This window comes from Lemur catta, chromosome 4 (genome assembly GCF_020740605.2).
Source record: "Lemur catta isolate mLemCat1 chromosome 4, mLemCat1.pri, whole genome shotgun sequence".
NCBI classification, from domain to species: Eukaryota; Metazoa; Chordata; class Mammalia; order Primates; family Lemuridae; genus Lemur; species Lemur catta.
This window is the reverse complement of record NC_059131.1, coordinates 36324329-36339221: the sequence shown is the minus strand read 5'-3', so window position 1 is coordinate 36339221 and position 14893 is coordinate 36324329. Positions and strand designations below refer to the sequence as shown.

Here is a 14893-nt window from a genome sequence, read left to right as displayed (position 1 = left end):
TAATTTTTTCTATATATATTTTTAGTTGTCCGTATAATTTCTTTCTATTTTTAGTAGAGACAGGGTCTCGCTCAGCTCTTGCTCAGGCTAGTCTCGAACTCCTGAGCTCAAATGATCCACCCGCCTCGGCCTCCCAGAGTGCTAGGATTACAGGCATGAGCCACCACGCCTGGCCGCATCTCTGCTTTGTAATGGTATAGACAATGAGTGTTTAAAAAAAAATAAAATAAAATAAAATAAAACAAAATAAATAAAAAATTGTATATTTGTATATGCATCTGAATTATACTTTTATTAAATTCCATACAGTGAACTAAAAATTTGAGCAGCTAGGTGCTGGGCTAATATTTAAAATAAAAATAAGTTCCCAATATGAAATATAGTCCCATTGATGTTTACAAAATTGATGTACTAAGTTCATAAGGTTTACCACTCTGCATCACCAATGGCTTTTGCAAATACATAGTCTCTCCCTCCAAAACACATAACACCGTCTTTCAAATAGAATTTCCATTTGTTCTTGCTTCGATGAATCTAGAGGGAGAAAAATAGTCTAAATTAAGTAATTTCACAAGTTAAAGACCAGTAACATTTCTTTGCTATAGCAAATGGGATTATTCTGACCCTAAATGTGAGTTCTGATAAAGTAAGACCTCCTCAAAATATTTTTCATTCATTCAACAAATATTTGAGTTTCTGTGTGTCAGATACTGTTTTAAGCACTGGAGCTATATCAGTTTAAGATATGTATATAAAATAGATATGTTATATACTGTATATTGTATATATAAAGAACACATACTATATATGCAAAAAAAAAAAATCAGGGAAGAGCCAGGTGTGGTGGCTCACACCTATAATCCTAGCACTCTGGGAGGCTGAGGCGGGAAGATTGCTTGAGGTTAAGAGTTCAACCAGCCTGGGCAAGCACGAGACACTTGGTCTCTACCAAAAATAGGAAAAATTAGCTGGGCGTGGTGGTGCGTGCATATAGTCCCAGATACTCAGGAGGCTGAGGCAGGTCTCCCTGAGCCCAGGAGTTTGAGGCAATGAGCTATGATGATGCCACTGCACTCTACCTGGGGTGACAGAACAAGACCTCTGTCTCAAATTAAAAAAAAAAGAAAAAAAAAGAAAAGGAATCTCCCTGACTTTGAAGAGTTTACATTTTAACATGGGATAGCGGTGCAGGACAGGAACCTAATAAGTAAATTATATTGAATATCAAAAAGTGACAAGTACTATTAAAAAAATAGAACAGGAAAAGGAAGACTGCAAATATAGAGACAGGGTTGCAATTTTAAATAGGAAAGTCAAGATGGACTTGACTTTTGAGGTGATATTTGAGCAAAGACCTGAAGAAGGTGAGGAATAAAGCCAGGCAGAAACTGACTCAAAAGCATTCCAGGCAAAGGGGATAGGAATGAAAGGTCCTGAGGAGGGGCATGCTTGGATTGTTCAAGAACAGCAAAGAGTCCAGTATATCTACAAAGGAATAAACAGGGAATATGTAGCTAATATTATCAGGAATGAAAAAGTGGTGTTTCATTGCAAGGAAGAAAGTCATAACAACTCACTGAGCAAGGTCAGAAGATACAGCTTATAATCTGTTAGATCCTGCTGGCTGTTCTTCTAATTCAATAAATCAGCCTAGGCATAGACATAATAAAAAAAAGGAAATCCTACTACTTCAAGAGGTAAGAAATCATGAAGTTGTTGCTACCTCTAGGTAAACTGCAAGTGACTATTTAAAAGCCTTAGAAATATATGATCTGAGATCAAGGGTAAAATTTAAACCGAGTAGTTATCTAAAAGTAGTCAAACCTAGGAAGAGAAACTATGACTGGTATTCAGATGCATTTTATGAAGCACAAGAAAAGACAAAGGATATACCCCTATCTGTATGTTTTTTTTTTTAAACAAAAAAAGGTCTAATAATGGAAAATTTTTTCTGAGTTTTATTCCCAAATATTCACTTCCACATCTTAAAAAGCCCCTGGCAATACAAGAGTGACAACAGAATCCCGAACTCTGCACAGGTGATAAAATATTATCAGAATTAGGAGAACAACAGCAACCACAACTCATTGTGGCAGCTTTATCAAGTGACTACATTTTTTCTAGAAATATAATAGTTCAGTACTGGGAATTTATTAATATAAGAACCATATTATTTAACCTAAGGAGACAAATCACATGATCATCTCCAATAATGTTAAAAAAGCATTTGATAAAACTCATGCATTTTATTAATAGATTTTTTTAAACTAAAAAAAAAAAAAAAAAACAGTAAGAATCAAATACTATGTCCTCCATACACACACACCCCCTACACACCCATTTCAGTCCAAAAGCAAATAACATGTTCAGTGGGGAAAACCTTGAAAAGTCATTCCTACTGAAGTCAGGACATAGACAAGAATATCTATTACCCAACTTCTTAAACACTCTAGAAGTACTAGTCAATACAACTAGACAAGAGGAAAGTACAATTAGTAGTAGCCAACGCAATTAGATAAAAGAAGTAGAAATACAAAAATTTGAAATGATGAAATTTACAGATACAATTATTGCATGTCTCAACACTCCAAAATAATCAATGAAAAATTAACAAGAATTCAATATTGATACAAAACTAATATACAGAAATTCATAGCCTTCATGCACACAAGCAACAGTTAGAACATATAGAGGAAGAGCCCATTTCCCACAGCAACCAAAGAGATAAAATAGCTAGGAATAAACTGAAGAAATACTTGACCTACTGATAGCATTCAACACTCTCTCTCCTGTTTAAAATATTTTCATCACTTGGCTTCTAGAACCCCCTGGTTTTCTACCTAACTCTCTGGCCATACCTTATTGCCTTTACAGATTCTTCCTTCTCTTACATCTCACTTTTAGAGTATACAAGGACTCTTGCTTTTGCTTATATTCACTCTTGGCAATCCTAGTCTCATGACTTTAAACACCATCTATATGCTGATGACTCCCAATAATTTATATCTCCAGCTCACACCTCTCCCCTAAATGCCAGATTCTCATTAAACTGCTTCAGCATCTCCCCTGAATATCAAATGGATATATGAAGCAAGTTTAAAACGAGGACATCGATACCCTCTTCTCCAAGCCTCACAACCTTCTCTCCGTCTCAGTGGGAAATGGCCATTTATTCTTCGAAATACTCAGGTCAAAAAACTTGGAGACACTTTTTATGCCTCCTACTCTCATACCCAATGTATCGAGATCCACCAGTAAATGTTAGTTCTACCTAAAAAACATTTTCATATTCCAAACACTTCTACCACTATTACTCTTCTCTAAGCTACCATCTTCTCTTGACTAGATTAATAGTCTCATAACTAGTTTCCCTATTTTCAATCTTATCCCCAACCCCCCACCTTCAGTCCACTATAACATGATAGCCAGAGTGGTCTGTTATAAACATAAATCAGATGTCATTTGTCTGCTCAAAACTCTCCAATGACTTCTCATCCAAAAACTAAAGTCCTTACAATGGACTACAAGATCCTTCACTTCCCCTTACTTACTGCTTGGCCTCCTCACTGTTCCCTGAACACACATTCTCCTACCTCAGGACTTTTGTATTTGCCATTTTCTGTCTGAAATCCTTATACCTAAATATCCTTACAGTTCATTCCTTTATCCTCTTCTCCTGATCTTTACCCTATTATATTCTCAGTAAGACCTCCCCTGGACACTCCATCTAAATTTGCAATGTATTCCTCCTCATTAAAATATCAAATTTTATTAATTCAATGTGATCTCAATGAAAATACCAATAGAGTTTTATTCTGAACCAGACAAGCCAATTCTGAAGTTAACATGGAAAAATAAAGAATATCCAGGAAGACTCTGAAAAAGAGTATCAGTGAAGAATTACCAGCTCTACCAAATATTGAAAATCTCAACAATCAAATCAATGCAGTATCAGCCTATGGACAGACAAATCAATGGAACAAAACAGAAAATCAGGTAGACCCAAACACATATAGAAATTTAGTAGATGATGAAGAAATAACTTATTAGTAGGGACAAAATGAACTTTTCAATGAATTACGTTAGGAAAATTGGGTCACCACCAGGAAAAAAATAAAAATTGAAACCATACGTCACGTCATACACCAAGATAAACACCAAAAGAACCAAGACTTGAATATTAAAAAAAAAGAAACCAAAGAAATACTACAAGAAAACAGGAGTGAATCCCTTTAAAACCTTGAAGAAAGAACTTTCTATTCATGACTCAAATTCAGAAGCCATAAAATTAAAGATTGGCAAATTCAAAGTACTTCTGTGTATGACAAAAGGCTTATCTCCCCAGCTCTTAGAAGTCACTAAATAGAAGATCAATAATTCAATTTTTTAAAAAGACAAATGTTATGAATGAGCAGTTCACGAAAAATAACTACAAATGGCCCTTAAACACATGGAAAGTTAAAAATTCCACCAGTGTCTTTTTTCATTTTTTATAACAGTAAAGTTCCAAATTTTTTATCCTACTCTATTGGTGAGGGTGTAGAAAAAGAGGCACTCTCAAAGACTGTAGTTGGAATCTATATTGGAACACTAAAGAGCATTTTGATGATACCTCACCAAATACATTTGTCATTGTACCCAGCAATCCCCCATTTCTGGGGATTTATTTAATAGATATATCTGCACACATGTGAAATGGTAATTCAAAGCAAAAGACTGATAAATCACAAATATTCATCTATTGAAGACTGGTTTAATAAATTTTAATAATCTTACAATGGAATATTATACAACTATTAAAATATCAGCACAAAGAAATTCTCCTTATAAGGAAAGATCTGAAAGATACATTGTCAAGAGAAAAAAAGGCAAAGTACAGAATATAGTGTTGTCTATGCTACATTTTGTACTTGTACATGAATAAAGAAATTCTACAAAAACTGATGTAACTATTTACACTCAAGACAGGGACAAAGAGCTACTAGCAGAAAACAAATGGTGAAGGACTGTGAGACAGACTTTTCACTGTATACTTTTTTTTTTACAGTGTTTTAATTTTCTGACCATGTGTATACATTATCTATTCAATAAGAAAATACACATATAAGAGAGAGAGAGAAAGAGACTGCTACACACACAGCAATTAGTCACTGTAGTAGCATCTAAGGGACAAAGTCAGCTATAAGCAAACTTGCTAAATTGTTAAATGAAGATATAAGATATTTAAATGGTTTCACTCACATTCCAGTATAGTGTCCTATTTATAGCACAGAACTCTCCCATCTATAGTAAAGTTTCATTTCACCATTGATTTTCTCTATAATTATTACTTTAATCTTTATATTAATTTTACATTCTTCAGGCCTCTGAAAAAACACATCCATACCATTTAACTAATTCTTACCCAGTCTTTAAACCAGTGACCTTCATTTAGCCCTTTTTCATAGTACCTGTTAATATTTTCAAAGTTTTCCCCCAATTGTTAACCTATAAAGTTTAAAGGTAAATTCCATCTGCTAATCAGACCCAAATAAAATATACTAAAAAAAAAAAAAAACAGTGCTTCAAAGTTTAATAGGCATGCAAATCATTGGGGAGTTTTGTTAAAATGCACGTTCTTATCCAGTACTCTGGGGAGGGACTCAAGATTCTGCATTTGTTAACACTTTCCAGTGAGAACTGATACTATTGGCCTTTAAAACACACTGAGTACTAAAGCTTTAAAAAGACCACTCAAAGGTCTTTCAGTTTATACTTAAGTTTGGTTACTTTCAATAGTGTTTGAAACAAATCAACAATAACCAAAACTGAGAAGTTTTTCTAAGGATTCACTGTAACAGTGTTCCCCACCCACTCTGACCCTATAGATACATTCTTTCTGCCAGCTATCTTCTGACTTCATCACTGCCTTTTTAAAAAGTTTCGATGGCTCCCAATGCCCTGGTTTCCATTAATTTTTTAGTACTGTTCTTAAAATATTCACTAATTAAAGAGTATTCTCAGATACTGTAATAGATTTGTTAGCACTACACATTTAATATCACTTCTATCTATAAGATTATTTTAAGAAGCAAAAGTCAATGTATGAGAAAACACTTTGAAAACATACAAAGCATTATGTAATTAATTACAAGCTATTTCCCACAATGTAGAAAACAAAGGATACTATATCCATAGGGGTCGAGAAAATTCTTTGTGAGACTTTATGGAATGCATAATTAAGTAACTTATGTTTTCTTAATAGAAGGCAATACATTGTTCATAAAAAACTAAAATAGGTTTCAAACTAAAAACTGTCTCTTTTCTATCCCTTATTCCTTCTTATGTTTATATTTACCAGAATCTAAATTCACATTTCTATCTGAATAAAATGTCACAAGGGAGAAAGTGATCTTATTTCTAGAGAAAAAGATTTATTTTTACAGCATTTCAAAATGCTATCCTTTGTTTCTCCCAAGTATATTCAAATTGTGAATAAAAAAAGGACTAAAGATGTAAATACGCATTAGTCATCAGAGAAACACAAATCAAAACTACAATGAAATACCACTTCTCAAACACTAGAATGATTAGAATCAGAAAGTAAAATAACAAGTGTTGGCGAGGATGTTGAGAAATTGAAACCCTCAAACACTGCTGGTAAGAATGTAAAATAGTAAAACCACTTTGGAAAACAGTCTGGTAGTTCCTTAAACTATTACCACGACCCAGGAATCCAACTCCTAGGTCATGGAAATGAAAACATATTCCCACACAAAAACTTGTACAAAAATGTTCATAGTGGTATTATTCATAATAGCCAAAAGGTAGTGATGGGGTTCAGGACACACTACCCCAAATATGGCACCTTGGCATTTGGAAAAACAGTAGAACCAGGAAGCTCTTTCTGACCTTCCCCTTGGCCTTTTTCTCCTGAAGCAGGCCATAAAAGAATTCCCTGACCTTCCTCTAAAGTCAGTCATAAAACCTTTATTCCAGATGTGCCTACCCTATACCCATAGGAAAGGAATGTCCTTATTTCTGAAGACACAGTAACACAGAGAAGAATGTGAACAAACAGGCCTAAGTTCCCCTCAGTTTATTATCATTAAGTCACACCCTTTTTACCTCCAATCATATTAATACTTTAGCACAACTATCCACAAAAGTAGAATTTTCCCTGTTTCTTTGGGTCTCCATTTTTAAAGATTCCTGTGTTAGTAAGATGTACATTAAATAAATTTGTATGCTTTTCTCTTGTTAACCTGTCTTTATTATAGGTGCCTCAGCCATGAAACTAGCAATAGGTGAGGAAAAGATACTTGTTTTTCTTCCTCACAGTGGAAACAACTCAAACGCCCATCGACAGACAAATGGAAAAATGAAATGTAGTATATCCATTCAACAGACTATTATTCAGCAAGAAAAAGGAATTTAGTCCTGATATCTGTTACAACATAGATGAATCTGGGAAACACTGTGCTAAGTGAAAAAAAGCCAGTAACAAAAAACTACATATTATATGATTGCTTTCATATGAAACCCTAGAATATGGAAATCCATCGAAACATAAAGTGGATTAGTGGCTCCTTAGGAGAACTTAAGGGTATGAAGTGATGAACAAGTTCTAAAATTGACTGTGATGATGGTTGCACATATCCATGAATATGCTCAAAAAATTGAATTGTACACTTTAAATAGGCAAATTGTATAGTATATCTTAAAGCTATTTTTAAAAAGACATAAATATTCATGAATTAAGGACTAAAACTGCCCGTTCTACTATATAATCACAGCTGTAGTGTTTTAAAAATACAACAAAAGCAGTATTTTTTTAGTTGCTAAAGTTAAATTGCTACTAACTTAATCTCTAGGCTTGAAACCTGAGAGAGACACTTTCAACTAACCACCAAGTCCCATGGATTCTTCTATCATAACCTCTGACTTTTCCATGTTCTTACACCGCCATCATCAGTCGAGGCTCTGGTTACTGTATGTCTGCCCTACCTCTGTTTTTCTCACCATTTGCTTTTTCCAAATCAAATAGTTGCTCAACCCAATGGCTGTTTTCTCACTAACTTTCTCAGAGGGCTAATGTACTCCTGATCAAATTTGGATTCTTCCCACTAGGCATTCAGGATATCCCAATCGACTCTCTACTCTGGCCCCCAACCCAGCTTCATTTCCTAGTATCGCACACCCAGGGAGAAAACATTTTGTTCAAGCAGAGCTGACTCTTCCCTGTCCCTTGAACATACTACATCCATTCGTTTTCTCTGCCTTTTATCAGGCTATTTGACTCTGAATGCCTACTCCATGCTTACCTGTATCCTACAAATCATTCAAGGCCCATTTCAAAGCCCCACATCAACCATGAAGGATTTGTGGAGAACTCCAACTACAAATGATTTCTTGTATTTCCTCTCCACTTTTAGGACTTACTATCTGCGCTGCATATCTTAGTATTTGATTTATGTGTCAATCAGCATTTGATTTGCCTGTCACATATTTTAGCTGTTGATTTACCTGCCATCTTCTTGTGTGTCGTTCTAGTTTTCCATAAGAAACATCTTGTTTCAATAAAATTATCACCTCCTTCAGACAAGGACTATCACTTTTTTGATATCACTGAGACCACACAGCACAGTGCTAGACCCAAAATACACCCGCAAAACCTAAATTGCTGTTTCGAGATTAATTTAACTGTGAACTATAACTCACCATCATATTTCCCATCATTTTACATACCTTTCTACTATAAATGCAGTTAATAAACCCAAAGTTCAAAAGGTGAACACAGTACCTTATCATACTGACAGACAATTACATTATCCGTGTCAAACAGGTCTGGCACATCCTGCTCACTAACATCATCTCCAGAATTTAAAGGGTCCTAAAGATAAAAGATGATCACATTAAGAAATTTCATGACGCTTCAAATTTTTTAAAGACAGAAAGACGTATAGAAATAAAGGAACTTGAAGCAGAATAGAATTACACTAAAAATTAAATAGCCCGGGTATGAATCCCAGCTTGGCCACTTAATAATTACATGACTGTCTTTGGATAAGTTACTAAAACTCTCCATATCTCAGTTTTCTCATCTGTAAAATGAGAATAGTAATAAGATCCATAGGACTCTGTGGCTATTAAATAAGGCAGGTAAGACTTAGTATGATTACCGGGTACATATGTAAAACTATATGTACCACAAATGATAGCTAATACTACTTATATACTTTTTAATTACCACACTCCACCCAGATTTTACTGCATTTATTAGAAATTAGAGCAGAAAACTATATGATTCTACCCAGGCGGCCTTCTTTAACCTCCACTCCCATTCTGTAAACCTCTCTCTAGTTTAGACTAACAAATACAGAAGCCAATTCCTAAATAGTTAATATTGATTTCCAGTGGCATTTCAAGATTCAAAGTTTAAACACCAGAATACAAATAAGTCTCATTTAAAAGACTAAAGACAGGATTAGTCTTGTTATTCCTTTTGGTTCCAAAATATACTAAAGTATAAGTGTTATAGACTAATAAAGAGAGTTTCAGCTCAAAAGTGATCCTCACCTCTTCCGCAATATCTACTTGAGGGTCTTCATTATCACTACTGTTTGCAGTTGAATCTTCATTTGAGATACTGTCAGCTTCTTCTTCAAGTACCTTCAGCTCTCCTGCATCAATAATCCCCAGAAATTCATTTTCATCTACATCTCTTCTACTTCCTATTTCTTTGCTGGAAGATGTATCACCGGTTCCATCTATTTGAATTATTTCATTAATATCATCATCAGTTACTTGAGTGCTTAAATTCATCTGAGAATTAGAATCCTAAAAAGAGAAAGAAATGCAATAAAGTTCTTCGAGTCAAAGTATATAAAATGATGAATTAGAATTTAAAATTACTGTCACAAACATTCCATAAGTGGTCATTTAAAATAAATTTCTACTTTATAAGATGATGTTACCTTCTGATTTTGAATTTTAAAATACCCCTAATATTTCTATGTAATATAGGAATAATTTAATTATAAAGTAAACCCACTTACAATCACCGACAGCAAATGAGTTCATTGTTTTCAGATAATATTTACCAGTTTTTATGTATATTACCTAAAATTTACCCAGTACCTGTAGGTTTTAACTATTTCATTTGATTTAAAACAATAATTCAGTGAAATAGAAAAGACAAATGACATCATGTTTAATGGATAAACAAAAAAATATAAAGGATTTTACTAAGTGAAATAAGCCAGACACAGAAGAACAAATCTTGTATGATTCCATTTATGTGAATTACCTAGAATAAGCAAATTCATAGAGATACATAATGCCACTGAATTGTACACTTAAAAATGGTTAAAATGGTAAATTTTATGTTATGTATATCACTGTAACAAAAATAAAAAATTAGAAAAAATATAAGGGGAATTTAGTAATCACCTCTGGGCACATAGATAGCTTATTTTTATTATCATCTTCATCCAGCACAGCTAACAAATGAACATCTTAAATATTTTATAGGCATTTTATAATTTAACCTAAAGTAATGCATTGAGAAATAAGATACTACAGCTTACCAAGACAGAAAGAAATTAAGCAGAATTAAAACCCAAGTTTAACTGTGGAGACTACACTCTTCACTACCACATCATACTGGCCCACTACTAGTTTGTCATAGGACAACAGGACAAAGTTCAACAAAATTTCAAGCTCTTTAAGAGTAGCAGCTGTTTTACATGATCACATTTGCCACAGAATTTATAGGAGTAGTCCTTAAAGAGGAGAAATAGACAAATACACAATTATAGTGGGAGACTTCTACATTCTTCTCTTAGTAAATCAACAGAAAAAGTAGACTGAAATTCAGTAAAGATATGAAGCTACACAAAGCATAAAGTTCTTTAGTAAAGGTAAATATTAAATACATGGACAACTATAAAAACCAGTATTATCATAATATTAGTTCATAACTTTTTATTCTTCTAAACAATTTAAAAGACAAAAACATAAAAGTAATGATAAATCTATGTTAATGGCACACAATGTATATCTGTGACAAGATAAAGCGAGGGAAGGCAGAACTGTAAAGGAGTAAGTTTTCCATATGTGACTGAACTTAAGTTGGTATCTGATTAAAACAGATTGTTATAACTTTATGATGTTACATGTAGTACCATGGTAACCACAAGGAAAATATCTATAGGATGTACACAGAGGAAATGAGAAGGGAATCAAAATGTGTCACTACAAAAAAAAAAAATCAATTAAACACAAAGGCAGGCAAATAAAGGAGGAAATGGCTGACAAAAAAGCTAAAGATTTACAGAAAACAACAAAATTGGCAAGAGTAAATCCTTTCCTATCAGTAATTACTTTAAATGTATTAGGTCACTAAATATGAAATATCTGATTTTAAATCAAAAGTTTAGTTTATTATATCTCAAGAAGCAGTACAATTAATCAAGGTATGTGCCTAAACTATTGACATAGTTTTGCCATCTTAATGGTAGCCTGTTTATGCCAGCAGCAAAGAAGCCTGAAGAGCGAGTGTCGATGAAATCATGAAAGGTTTTCCACAGCTTGTTGAAAATTGAATATTTTTCCTTGAAAGAAGTGGTCCAAAGCCTGGAAGAAGGGGTAGTCAGTTGGTACAAGGTCTGGTGAATACAGTGGATGACAGAGAGCTTCCAAGTCCAGCTTCTGTAATTTGAATGGTGTTGTTTGTGCAACATGTGGTCAAACATTGTCTTGCAAGAGGGTTGGCCTGTCTCTAGTGACCAATCTCGGCTGCTTAATCACAAGCATCTTCATCGTTTCATCCAGCAGTAGACATCCACCGTAACCAACTCACCAGGTTTCCTGAAGCTGTAGTGGATAAGACCAGCACTGGACCACCAAACAGACACCATTAGCTTTCTTTGATGAATATTCAGTTTTGGACTGTTTCGGCACTTCATCTTTATCCAACCATTATGCCAAATGCGTGAGATTGTCAAAAAAAATCCATTTTTCATCACACATAACAATACGGCATAGAAATGGTTCGCCTTTATGTTGCCAGGGACTGGGAAGACTAAGGATTGGGGAGCTATTGTTTAATGGGCATGGAGTTTCAGTTTAGGAAGATGAAAAATTTCTAGAGATAGGTGGGGCGGTGATGCCCACACAAAATGTGAATGTACTTACTGCCACTAAGCTGTAGAGCTAAAATGGTTAAAATAATTTTTAAAATTTTTTAAGTGGCTAAAATGGTTAATTTTATGTTATGTATATTTTCCCACAAGAGAAAAACCGAATTAAAAAATCAGTCATGATAACATACTGTAAAGTATGTGATAAAACTGATACAGATTACTAGTAACAGGAAAAGTTGGCACAACCTCTTTTGAAAACATTGTGGCAATGTATTTCAAGTACCTTAAAAATTTTTAGTTTTTTCTCAATAATCTTACCTTTGTAAAAATGTATTTTAAAATATACAATGCAAATAAAGCTTAAAGTAAGAATAAAGATTCTTGATGGCATTTTTTTAAAAATACTATTTTTAGCACCCAAAACCATGAAATACTTAGATAAAAATAACAGAATATGTGCAATATGGTATATGATGGGAACTGGAAAACACTGAGGGAAGTCAAAGACCTAAATATCAGGAAATATTTCTGGGTGATTTAAAAATTTTAAAAAGATCTAAATAAATGGAAAATGAATCATGTCCCTGAATTGGAAGATTCAATATTGTGAAGATGTTCATTCTCTCCTTTTGATCTATAGATTCAACACAACCCAAATCATAGTCCTAGCAGCTTTTTTTTTAACAGAAATTGCCAAGCTCATTCTAACAGTTATATGGAAACATGAAGAAATCTGAATAGTAAAAACAATTTTGAAAAAAGAACAAATTTGAGACACTCAACACTGTCTGGTGTCCAGACTTACCATAAAGCTACGATAATCAAGACGGCATGGTACTAGCGAAAAGACAGGCACATGAATTAATCAAACACAGTAAACACTCAGAAATAAACTCAGACAGACATAGTAAATGATGTTCATTAAAGGTGAAGTGCTTTAGATACTTAATGTGCTTTAGACAACTCAATGGAGACAGTTTTTCCAACTGATTCTAAAAAACTCAAATACCCATATGCAAACAAAAAGAATGAGCCTCAATTCTGCCTTACACCATACACAAAAACTAACCCTGAATGGATCACAGGTGTAAATGTAAAACCTGCAAAATTTTTATAAAAAAACATGATAAAAATCTTTGCAACCTTTAATTAGATAAGACACAGGAAGCAGAAGTCAAAAGAAAATAAATAATAAACTGGACTTTATCAAAATTCACAAACTTCTCTCCTCCAAAAAAAAGTGTTAAAATGCAAGGATGTGAAGCAACTACAAATCTTACACATTGCTGGTAAAAATGCAAAATTTCACCATAAACTGCTGGTGGAAAAATAGCCACTTTGGAAATTAGTTTGACAGTTTCTTATAAGCATACATCTATAATATGACCTAGCAATCCCACTCCTAGGTAGTTATTCAAAAGTACACACACACAAAGCCTGCATAAAAAATGTTTTCAGGGGCTTTATTCACAAATGCCAAAAACTGGAAACAATCAAATGTCCAACTGGTAAACAAACCGTGGTACATCCATACAACAGAATATAATGATACGTGCAACAACATGGGTAAATCCCAAACACATTATGTTAAAGCTACATATTGCATAATGGTGTTTGACATTCTGGAAAAGGTAAACCTGCGCCAAGAGAAAACAGATCAGTGAGCGTCTGCCAGGGACTGGGGGTAGAAGGAAAATACTGACTATAAAGGTACATGAGGGAATTCTTTGGGGTGATGGAAATGTTCCCCAAGCTGTGGTTACATAACTCATGTGTTTGTTAAAATTCCTACTGTGTATCTAAAAACTATACACACAAAAAAGATGAATTTTACTGTATATATATATACATATATATATATATATATATATATATATTATACCTCTGTAAATCTGTTTTAAAAAAGTAAATTATTATAAAGTTAGTCCTAGGCCTAAATCACATGTTGAAATTATCTTTGCATTTTAATAGCAACAAGTACTGAAAACTTTAAACCACAAGATCTTTTACTAAATAATGAATCAAAGCTCCCATGATACTTTTCCAGATGAGTATAAGCTTACAAAGGAATATTAAAGATTCTAGGACTCTTCTAATCAAATTCATGTACCATCATCTTATTCTCCTTGAATCAGTGAGGTTTCTCCTTACTCTGGGAGAGGACTAAGATTACAAAATTCATATTTCAATAACTGTGAAAGAGTTTTATCATTCTCAACTTCCTTCTTCAGAAGCACTTCTACCAAGCAATGGAAAGTTCACATGATTATCAAACTCCAGTCTCTTCTGAGGTGGTAATTTGATCAAAATAGCCAGCAGTTTTGCAGCAACATCTGTAATTGAAGCTGCAGGCCCATGAATAGAAAGATTCACACCTTTCATATAGCCAGACATCCACCACATAGATCATCAATGAACTCCTCTGGATCAAACTGTTATGAGGGGGCTTTCGTTCCTCACAAAAAATAGTAAATATCTCCCCAAGGATCAAGCAAGGGCTTCAAGCATTGTCCTTTGGAAAGCCAGAAAAATTCTGCCTGGAGAAAAATTTAACATTTTACCCACATTTTTTGATAAATGTTTTGGGAAAGACAATAATTCAAAACCTTAGCTCTAATGTATTTGAGTACTATGTCAGCAGACGAGACTTCTTTTAGAATTATTGGCTGTGTCTCAGCATTAATGCATGCCATGTGCTAACACAGACAGCAATGCTTTCTTTACTAAAGCAGCAAAACCATGTCTTGCCAAGCAGCTCAGGAGCTCCA

General features: G+C 33.9%; 1 protein-coding gene across 1 annotated transcript in view; it reads right to left on the bottom strand.

Moving 5' to 3' along the window:
* Window positions 1-258: 258 nt before the first annotated feature.
* STON1 (stonin 1) overlaps window positions 259-14893 on the bottom strand; it is a 103052-nt gene continuing 88417 nt past the window's right edge. The window contains exons 9-11 of the mRNA XM_045549568.1: window positions 9559-9819; window positions 8783-8872; window positions 259-534 (exon numbers count right to left, since the gene is read on the bottom strand). Coding sequence (XP_045405524.1) covers window positions 427-534; window positions 8783-8872; window positions 9559-9819 — 459 coding nt within the window. The 3' untranslated portion in view covers window positions 259-426. The remainder of the gene's footprint in view (window positions 535-8782; window positions 8873-9558; window positions 9820-14893) is intronic.